The 10,582-nt window shown below is 40.1% G+C and overlaps 2 protein-coding genes across 4 annotated transcripts; both read right to left on the bottom strand.

The window, feature by feature from the left end:
• Positions 1-73: 73 nt before the first annotated feature.
• LOC310944928 (putative N-acetyltransferase camello) lies at positions 74-2,517 on the bottom strand. Of its 3 annotated transcripts, none has more exons than XM_083910779.1 (2): positions 2,411-2,517; positions 74-1,647 (listed from the first exon to the last, which is right to left on the bottom strand). In XM_083910779.1, the coding sequence occupies exon 2, from the start codon at positions 1,633-1,635 to the stop codon at positions 961-963; it is 675 nt and encodes a 224-aa protein (XP_083766905.1). In that variant the 5' UTR covers positions 1,636-1,647; positions 2,411-2,517; the 3' UTR covers positions 74-960. The 3 variants fall into 3 exon arrangements, with proteins under 3 accessions (XP_083766905.1, XP_083766906.1, XP_083766907.1); XM_083910780.1 differs by having other exon boundaries at positions 74-1,671; positions 2,411-2,499; XM_083910781.1 differs by having other exon boundaries at positions 74-1,644; positions 2,411-2,482.
• A 1,359-nt stretch (positions 2,518-3,876) lies between these two features.
• On the bottom strand, positions 3,877-9,607 carry slc39a8 (solute carrier family 39 member 8; the record flags this gene model as incomplete). Its single annotated transcript, XM_083906244.1, has 9 exons — positions 3,877-4,023; positions 4,692-4,876; positions 4,962-5,169; positions 6,473-6,619; positions 6,870-6,992; positions 7,065-7,234; positions 8,588-8,750; positions 9,242-9,392; positions 9,552-9,607. 9 exons carry the CDS (start codon positions 9,605-9,607, stop codon positions 3,877-3,879), a joined length of 1,350 nt encoding a protein of 449 aa, XP_083762370.1.
• Between the last annotated feature and the right edge of the window lie 975 nt (positions 9,608-10,582).

Genomic DNA, 10,582 nt, shown 5'->3' with positions numbered 1-10,582 from the left:
TTATTTTGTCATATTTTCCTTAATCTCAACATTTTCCACCAAATGTAGATAAATTAAGAAAACAGGTGAAGATTTGGTCGCATTTTACAAGAAAGGGTGAAGTACAAGGTTTTTCTTATGTCCACAATACAGTAACAAAAAATATTGTGGAAATACAGGAGCAGATTATAATCCCAACATCAGACCAAAGATAGGCCAAGTAATAATCCACAGATTCATTATCAAATTTACTTTAAAGTAAGTGCAAAACACAACAAGCATTAAGTAAAAATGTTAAACATTTGTGGCACTTAAAGGTTTTAGGGATGCACAGTATGGAACATAATCTGGAGCCATCTAATGTGTTCATTAGATTCGACTGCCTCAGTGAACACAACACCATTAATTCAGTGAGTTGATGTCACAAAGATAAATCCAAACAAATAGATTTAAAACTCCAAAGTCACAAAATAACACATTTAAAATTAATGATGGAGGCAGCGGTGGATAAACTGCTGTGTGCCGTGTTGTAAAATCTATGATTTTATGTGTGGGCTTTGGTGTAAGAGAGTGTGAGTTAACTGTGACACACACATCAGTTTCCAGTCAGAAAGGGCTGCCTAATGAAAATAAAAAGCCACAGACATAATTATTATTCTTAAGATATCATAGACTTAAGCTGGCAAGCATTTTATAAGGTTAAGAGGATTAAATCTCTTTTTCCTTGTGCCACCTCTGGCAGCACCATGTGTCAGTGCCTCATACAACCACAGGGAACTTAATAAAATGTTTATGTATACTTTCATGTCTGGTAATGGGCATAGCAGACTATTTTAAACCCTTTTTCAACATTTTATGAAAACGGGTTTCAAAACAATAGGGATTGATTCTGCCCTGAGTGTTTAGTTGTGTCGAGTCAACAGGAAAATGAAAAAACAAGAAGATTAATGTCACAGTTCCCCTGGATTCTTGATACCAGATTCAGTTTCTTTGACCTTCTCTCTGTAAATCCAGTCTGTACTCAAACAAAGTGAAGTTCATGATTTTGGCTATAAGCTCAGGCGCAGCAAACTCTCTGATCTTCTCAAAGCCCATGTTCTCATAGAGCTTCTGAGCATCTGTCTGCACCACAGAGGAGTACAGGATGACTGCAGGATATCCCCTCTCACGAGTGAAGTCCATCACTGTCCGACACAGAGCCTTAGCAATGCCCATCCTGCGGTGACTGCGGCAAACAGACATGCGTTTCAGCTCCAAGCATCCAGACACCATCTCAGCAGGGAGGCACCCCACTGTGCCGACCACCCGGCCGTCGCTTTCAGCCACCCAAAAACATGAGTCTTTCTGCTTCAGGTAGGTCTCGCCGATGTTCTTGAGGTCAATCCTGAGGCAGGTGTCGATGTATTTGTTAAACATGTAGACGACTGACTGTCGCACTGCGGCCAGCAGCAGAGTGACAGCCAGGATGGGCAACAGGAAGGACTTTGAGCTGGTCAGGAGAGCACAGAACACGCACATGAGCACCATCTGCGTCGGTGGCTGTTTCAGGACAAGCATGAAGGATGAAGGCACGTGCTCACTCATCCCCAAAGTGAAGGTCTCCTTCACTGCCTCTGCGTCTTCGTCACGATATTTCCGGATGTGAAATTCGGCCATGGCTCAACTCTGCTTTAAAATATGAGAAGACACAAACTGCAACAAATTAGTGATTTTCACAATGTGAAAAGAATGAATATTTATCTTATTTAGATGAATATCTCTACATTAACGTGGAAATACATTGTGCACATGTGAGAAAACCATGTCCCTGACCCTGAGGTGCTGCCTCATGAGGACCAGGTTTTGGTCTCCATGAGGACTACTGGTCCTGATAAGGTCATTGTTTCTATATATGTAGAATATCTCATTACCTTGTTATTATGAAGAGTCAGTGTCATAAATATTACAATGTTAAACCCATTTAAGTGTATGGTTATTAATCATGCTGTAGGGGGAGCTAAAGCTCTAGTCCTGATATTGTCAGATTTGTTTTGTGTGATGTGTTTAAATGATTTAAATTCTAAACTGAACACTCCTAATAAAGAGTGTATAATTAACAGACAGTGACGAGATTATTCAACTATATCGATAAAGTAAAACTATATCCTCTTTTATCAGTGCGAGACAGTTTAAACGATGAACGTGACATCATAAATCTCTACACACACTACATTCACAGATATGAAACAAATTATATTCTGCATAAATGACCGGAATGTCTCCTATGAGGATCAGTCTGTCTTTTTGTTCTTCTATGAACAAATACAAACGGATGACTGGTTAGCTAACACCAAGTAGCACTGGCGTTAGCATCATAAAGCTGCGGATTTGAGGGCACATTTGCTTTAACGAGTGAAAAACATATTTATACTTAATACAGAAAATTATTCACCTGTGTTCTTTGGACGCTTTAGCGCCGTGTAGATGTGCTGTGGGCACAGGAGTGTGTCAAAGTCAAAAAGCTCGTCTGTGGTTGTCCGTGAAGCCCGTGTTAGCCCGGGGCTAGGCTGCTGATACATGCTGCGTTCAGGGGGTGTGGGGAAAAGAAAACTCACTTCAGACAGGGGGTTACTTTGGATGTTTGTTTGTTTTTACTTTATAAAAAAATAAATCTTCCCAAAAGATTCTCAATGTATCCGATTAATATTTATATATTTATTAACATATACCTGTATGTACTTGAAGTAAACACCCGAAACCCCAAGGCGTCGGTCCAATTTATTATATGATTTACGCACTTTACCATGTGACGTGAACGCCACTGTATTGTCTGTATGACGTTGTTTTTTTTTTGTTATTTTATTTTATGAATTGCTTTAATTTATCCCTTTTCTGCCTTTTAGTTTGTTTATTCTGCACAATTCAGAATAAATTGTTCACATTTAGAAACATCAAGTATAATTTTGTTTTATTTACAGTATAACCTGACAAAACACAAAAGAGCAACACTTTAAAATGCACATTATGAAGGTGCACGCAAAACACACAAAAAGGGTGCAACGATTCATTGTTTACTAATCGATTACCGAGTTACCTGCTAACCAAGTCAACATTCATGAATGAGTTTCTATGACACGGAATATCTTTGGTTTGTGTACAAAAGGTGATTTTGGTTCAATATTTCTGAGGTTTTATGGATGAAACGACCGATTGATATTGAGAAAATAATATAGTGATTGCTTGGTTGTAAAAATGATTGTTGTAATAAAAATGATTGCGTTTTAATCGAAAGTTGTTTAACTTTAGACACGTCAGGTTATCTCAATGCCAGATGAAGGTGTAGTTAAACATTTACCATAAGAACAAAGTCTATGTGCATATGGACACTTTTAAGGTCCTGTTTATCATGACTGGTGTGATTGATATATTTAAACGGACTTTATGACTTTTAAACGTTTTGTTGTTTCATCTGTGACCCTGAGGTCAAACTCTGCTGCCATAACAGCTTTAAACTAAGTAAATGTTGTCACAACATGTTTAGTTTACAAAACAGCACCACATTATATACCACCATATTTCACAATATATGAAGACTGACAAAATAATTTATTCAAACAAATTTGTCTAGATTTCATACCTGAAATGATTGTAAAGATTTTCCCTTTTGTTATGAAGTAATAAACATTCTACTGAACTGAAATAAATGAAAAACATCTCCTTAAAATATTCTTTTTCTTTTTGTATAAAAAAAATTCACATTACATTCATTTATGTTGCCCATGTCTATGTCGTGAGCACAATCAGAAGCAGCTCAGCACTTTCCAGTTTGTGTCTCTTCCTCCTCCTCATCCATGTGTGTGTGTGTGTGTGTGTGTGTGTGTGTGTGTGTGTGTGTGTGTGTGTGTGTGTGTGTGTGTGTCAGCCCAGGTGGATTTGTCCAGCAAACATGGTGATGAGCAGGATGATGGTGAAACCTGACAGCAGACCGGCGTTCTGGATCAGGAAGAAGACGATCTTAGTGGAGGTTTTCTTCTGTTCCCGCGCGATGTTGTCCATCTCTGGAAACTGCACACACAAGAAACCACGCACATACACACAATATTTATTGATTGATGAAGTCAGATTTGATTGTGCATCACTGGTGAATTTATATAATTTGGAAAGTCATGAAATATTTTATATTTCAAACAAACAGAGGTCAATGTTTTAAACAGTTTTAATACAGAGTGTGGGCAGTGGCCCTCTGGTGGGCATTAATGGTATTGTAGGTGGGACCTCAGACTGAAATAGAATAGAATAGAATAAAATAGAACTCAATTAATCCCAAACTGGGAAATTTGAGTGTAATGGCAGCAAAACACACAATGTTCATAGAATAAAAATATAAAAATAGAATTAAATTGTGTGTACATAACATAAAGAGGAGGAGTGTAAATCAACATTAAATTCTTTATCCTGGGTTGAATAAGAATGCTAAAAATATATATATATAAAAAAAATCCTAATTTTTATCATTGAAAGCTATTTTTAATCAAACTGAAGAAAAGATTTTAATGTCAGTTTCTATGTTGACTTCAGTGTTGACTTCACTTGACTTTCTATTGGGATTTCTCTTCAGTTTTTGAAGACGTTTGCTTGCTGCTCTGCTTTGATGAACTGAATCATTTATCCTGTGAATCCACTGATGGAAATGAACTGATTCCAGGTGAAAAACTTGCTGTGATGTAACTCACCATGTCTGCCAGTCCAATATACAGGAACATTCCTCCAGCGATGGCAAAGATTACGTTGGGGGCAAAATTGCTGCCCAGGAGAATTCCAAACACGAGGCCCACGTAACACGACACCGCCGACAGCAGGTTGAAGAAAATGGCCTGAGGGACGCTCATACCAGAGTTCAGGAGGATCACAAAGTCACCTGCGCACACACACACACACAAAAGAAAGCTGTGAGCTTGTGAGGAGGTCACGTGATGCATGATCTGATGGTGTCCACCACTCACCCAGCTCATGAGGAAACTCCTCACACACGATTGCAGTGGACGTGCTGAATCCCGTCATTATGGAGACAGTGAAGGAAGCGCCGATCGCCAGGCCGTCGATGAAGTTGTGCACAGCGTCGCTCAGAGTTATCATCCACGCCACCGTCTTGATGCCGGAGATGTTTTTCCCTCGCAGCCAGTGGCACATGACAGGAGACGTGTTGTCATCCTGAGGAGTTTATAGGGCCAAAGCAACAGTGAAACACAAATAATGGCACACAGGATGTGGATTTAGTGAGCAGCTAAGATAACACAATGCTGCAGTATCTCTGTGGTTAGAACCCAAAGTTCAGATCATTTGAACTTCAGCAGCTCACTCTCCCAAACCAAAGTCCAGAGAGAAAATCATTGTATTTAGTGCTTAGGGACACAGAAGATTCTCGTCTACTGCTGCCACGTTTGATATGTTTGTGTCACTTCAAACACCAAAGCACAACAGAGAAGAAAAGTGACACAAACATCAGTTTTCTGTCTGACAGAGACTGATATCTTCATATGTTGAGATATCACACACTTCAGCAGGTGTAGGTTTTATTAGATGAGCCTTTTGTGGCTGAAATGTAGGCCATGTTCTTAGAGAAAGTGAGCTGTTCCCCAGTAAAGAGGTTGCCTTACCAACCCTGTTGGCAAGTGTCTCTCAGTGTAAAAGAGACTGAACCAACCAATCAAAGTCATTCACAGAACCATGAACTCACTAAAGTCTTTAATCAACTAAAAATACTCCACCCTTTGATCTATTGAATGTAAAATACACAGGTTAATCAGTTAAAGTCATTTTCCTGCTAAATAAATGTTTTAATTACAAATATAAAGGCACAAGTGTTGTTGATGGGAAACCAGAGAAGAAGCAGACTTAGTTGGAGTCAGCCTGCAGTGACAAAATGTTCTTTCTTTGAGCCAAACAAGGAGTCCTTGTGCTTGACTGAGACAATGTCCTCCTTTACCAGAGGAGGAAGGATCTGAGGCCATGAAGACATGTTCATCCTCTCTCAGTCATTAAATATTAACAGAAGCTCTAATCACTGTGTTGCTTCATATGTTTTGATTTGCTGATTTCTGCGCGCTGCACGTCGTAGCTCACGCCCTGATGACTCTCACAGGCGTTCACTTACAACTTATCATCCCTGAAGTGTAAAGATAGAGACTCACTGTTATTTATCTCCACATGAAGCTACTTAGTTCAATCGTCATTGAATATATGATGAGTACATGAAGATGAAAACAGAGGTCAGCACTGATTATGTGATGCATAAAAAAAATCTACACCTGATGTTTACCACTTTTTCTTATCTCTAAAATAAAGTTTTTACACCCAACTCCATAAAGAAAACCAGTGATTTAAGACAGCAACATCAGAGGAGATAATAGTCTACTGCTCCCTCCCACATTAAATCTAAATGGAAGATTTTAAACACAGAAATCATGACGACACCTTCGAGACAGAGAGAAGTTTACGGGGTGTTTTCCTGTACCTGAGAAGAAGTCAAATTTGTATTTTCCAGGCTGCTCTTGTCTATGCTGACGGTGCTGATCCTGGTCAGAATGACAGAGTCATTTTTCTCCACCACGTCTCCGTTTTCCTGAGGCATCTCTGCAGGAGCGAAGTGACTGTGGCCGTGCTGAGGACGAGACAGACGACACATCACATCAGAGGACCAAAACATTAGACTCTTTGGGAGATTTTAACAGGTGAAAGTGTTTGTTTCAACAGTTTTTATCCTTTTTTTTTTTTTTCCGTTTCAAAAATTAGGTCAAGGTGAAAAATATCTGACAGTAGCAACTTTGACTCTATTAGAAACACATGACTGTCATAAATAGGAATAGAGGCAATAAAGCAGGGCAGATCACTGATAGAGTTGATAAAATTACCTCATGGTCCATGCGCAGAGCAATTCTCAGAATCTTTTCCACAACAAAAAGGATGTAAAAGCCCCCAAATATTCCAACTGCATTGGACACATAGTTATCAGACTTGGGGTCAAAACCCAGAGCCTGTGGATGAACAAAACAACAGTTATATCCACTGTTTTAGTTTTCAGTTTCACTTTGGTTCAATCTCTGCACCTCTGGAATGAGCTGTAGAACAGCGTTGGAGAAGAGCGTCCCGATGGCCAGGCCGATGAAGTAGGTCAGGATTTTAGGGAAATAAGATTTCCTGGTGAAGGGAATGAGCAGCAGGCCGAGCAGAGCCGCGAGGTTGATGACAGTGACCGCCAGGAAGCCATAGCCCCACACTGTGAGGAGAGACAAGGACAGGACTTTCAGAGAGCTTTCATAGGCAGGTGATTGATCTTCCACGGATGAGGAGGGCATTCACACATTCTTCATCGCTCACACTGTGCTTCAAGTGGAGAGAGCAATGCAAACTAGCAATAGTTATTATTATAATAATAATAATAATAATAATATATAAAATCTGTATGCAGAGCACATCATCTGCAGTCTTCGTATTAGAACTTTGTTAACTGTGTTTTTCTATTCTGTTCTCAGAAGATAACATGACAAACCTGAACAAAGGTTTGACATCTTTAGACTGTGTTTGCAGCTTTATGTCACTGTTGGAAAAAGAACTCCCCCACACCAAAGTATAGAGGAAAAATCAACAATCAACCGATTGTATGACATCATCCAGCTAACACTTTTCTCAACCTGAAAACTATCAAGGACGAGGCCGAATCTGGACACTGATTGAAATCTACTACATCACATTCCATGAGCTAAAAATGTGTGTTTTCTTTGTGTTGACTTTGGTTTGGGAGATTGAGCTCTTCACAAAGTGAAAGAGTGGTTTTGAGATCTCCGTTTGTTGTACTTCCTGTTGCATGAGTGATGTTCAATGTAAAAAAAACAGATATTGTTGAACACACAGCTCTGCCGCTGCTGTAATTCACGCACACTTCCGTTTGAGCGCAGACAACCACCGAAGCTTTGTGGTGAATACACTTTTCTATTTTATAACAACACAATCTTTTTTTGTAATGGCAGCAACCAAACAGATGTGTCGCTCAAATACACAACACTATTTATTTACAGAGGAGTTCTTGTGTCCACGTCCAGTGGAGGAAACAGCATGTGCCACGAATATGAGACTGAACAACAGTCACACTTGGCTCTGTGTAACTGTGTCAACAGTCAGGGGGACATGGGACAGGAGGACAGTGTCTCTGCTCGTTGACACAGGACAGTATATATACATGCTCTCCATGGTGGACAATCCAGAGTACCTCGTCCACCTCACATTGGACAGACAGACAGACAGACAGACAGACAGACAGACAGACAGACAGACAGACAGACAGACACAGACAGCAGAGTTCCGGTTACAGCTCTGCTGCCCAAGGATCAAACATGAGAAGTCATTCCTGCCTCATTTCATTCATTCATTCATTCATTCATTCATTCTAGTTATGTATTGTATTCGGATTATTGAAGATAAATGAGGTTCATCTTTTCTGTATTTCATTTGTGCAAAATAAATCCTTGTTCATGTGACAGTGGAAAAGTTAAGTAAAGACGGGATTCAACGAAACCCCCACGAACACTGATATAATAGAGCAGACCTTGTGTGTGTATATGAAGCAACTCACCAGAGTAGTCGAGTGTGGACGGGGGGGTGGGGTGGACGTAGGGACAGGAGGGCAGCAGCACCTGGGTCAACACGGCAGGACATATCAACTCCAGATGTCCCACAGTCAGCTGACTGTCATTAGCAAGTCCAAAGTTGGACAAGATCTGTCCAGCAGAGAGACACTGTACAACAGGACGAAGAAGACAAACATCTTTATTAGAATCAATCGATGGATTTTCATTCAAAGGAATTCATGCAAAAGGAAGGAAAAATGTTTTATGTTAGGTTAGGTTATTCCAAATTAATTAATATCATGTTATTTATGAGCATTAGTACATTTTGAAATGCATAAAAACAAGAGCTGCAAAACTCAAATAAAAGTGAAATTAAAACCTTTAAATCAACTCTTTTTCTTATTGAGACTCATTTTAAGTGAACATATATTAACATTTGCAGCATCAACTAAAACAGTATTTATTGTTATTACTGTAAAAAAAAAATACTTTATTATAACTTCATCAAATCAAAAACCAAGAAGCTTCAAAAAAGAATCTCATTAATAACAATGTAGTCTTTAAATAGACTTAATGATCTCATGTTAATAACTGATGCATTTACTTAAAATATTACTATATTTTTACAATTTAAAGTAAATAAGAAGTGTAGAGTTCACCTCCTGCTCTGACAGAGGGTTTCCTTCAAACACGGACTCTGATCTTCTCTCTGAGATCAACCCCAGTAGATTCTCCAGATCCTCCGTGGAGATGGAAGAGTTTTCACCGTAAAAAGTCAAAATATTCTCCAGGAACAGACGAGCATCCGTGCTGTGGATCCACGTCAGAAGAAGAAGAAAAAGAAGAAGAAGAGGAGGAAGAGGAGAAAGAAGACGAAAGCATCTGGAGGGAAACATCTCTGCCTTTTCTCAAGTGTCACTTTGTTTCCTCTTGTGGATCCAACCGTGTGTTCCTCTGAAGACGATTCACGCGACAACTCCCGGTGGAGTTTGTTCCCACTGCAGCATCACATCCATGGCACACATGGGCGCGTGCTGCTGGATTTTGTGCGCGTGTGTTTTCAAACTTTTCCTTCCTGTTGCCGCAGCTCTCTCTCTCCCTCTCCGTGTGTGTGTGTGTTCTCTCTGTGTGCCCTCTCTCTCTTTGCGTCTGTGTTCTCTCACTGTGTGGGTACTCTGTCTCTCTGTGTGTGTGTGTGTGTGTGTGTGTGTGTGTGTGTGTGTGTGTGTGTGTGTGTGTGTGTGTGTGTGTGTGTGTGTGTGTGTGTGTGTGGACCAGGTTCAAAGATCACTCTGCACAGTCATGGAGGAGGAAAATGGAGGTTACCGAACAACCGCGTGCACTCACTGCAGAGATTTCTATTGTGTCCTTTCTCTCTCTCTCTCTCTCTCTCTCTCTCTCTCTCTCTCACACACACACACACACGCAGGACATTAATAAACATACTGCATTCCACAGCTCCTTACTCTTACCTTAACCTTTACCGCAAACCCTAACTTAAAGCTAATTGTAACCCTAAACTTAAAACCAGGTCTTAACCATGAAAAAGACATTTCAGGGGTGTCAGAATGTGAGTTTTTGGTCCTCGCAAAGGTAGCCATACAAGAACACACACACACACACATTATCACACAGCATTCTTTCTTCGGACACTCAAACATAATGCATTCACTAACTCCTGACCCTTGACCCTTGACCCTTGACCCCAGGAGTCTGAGACTCAAACGACCTGGAGGCCACTGAGTATCAATCTGATGGGGGAGAGAAACAACCTGTGTGCAACTGCATCTCCCTGTAATGTCACATATTTTTATATATAAAGAAATCTCAGCCTTGTATGTTGCTAAACCCTACAGACTGTACCTTTAAACTCACTCATATACTCTCTGACCTGTGCAGGACGTCCGAGCCCTAAATCAGCTCATAAATTGCTCATTAACGTTTATAACTGCCGGTGAACACCTTTGCAGATAGAGCATGGAGAAGTGACTTTATTTATG

Source organism: Microchirus variegatus (assembly GCF_963457635.1).
Source record: "Microchirus variegatus genome assembly, chromosome: 2".
Lineage (NCBI taxonomy): Eukaryota > Metazoa > Chordata > Actinopteri > Pleuronectiformes > Soleidae > Microchirus > Microchirus variegatus.
The sequence above is the reverse complement of the archived record's forward strand: the minus strand, read 5'-3'. Positions and strand labels throughout refer to the sequence as shown.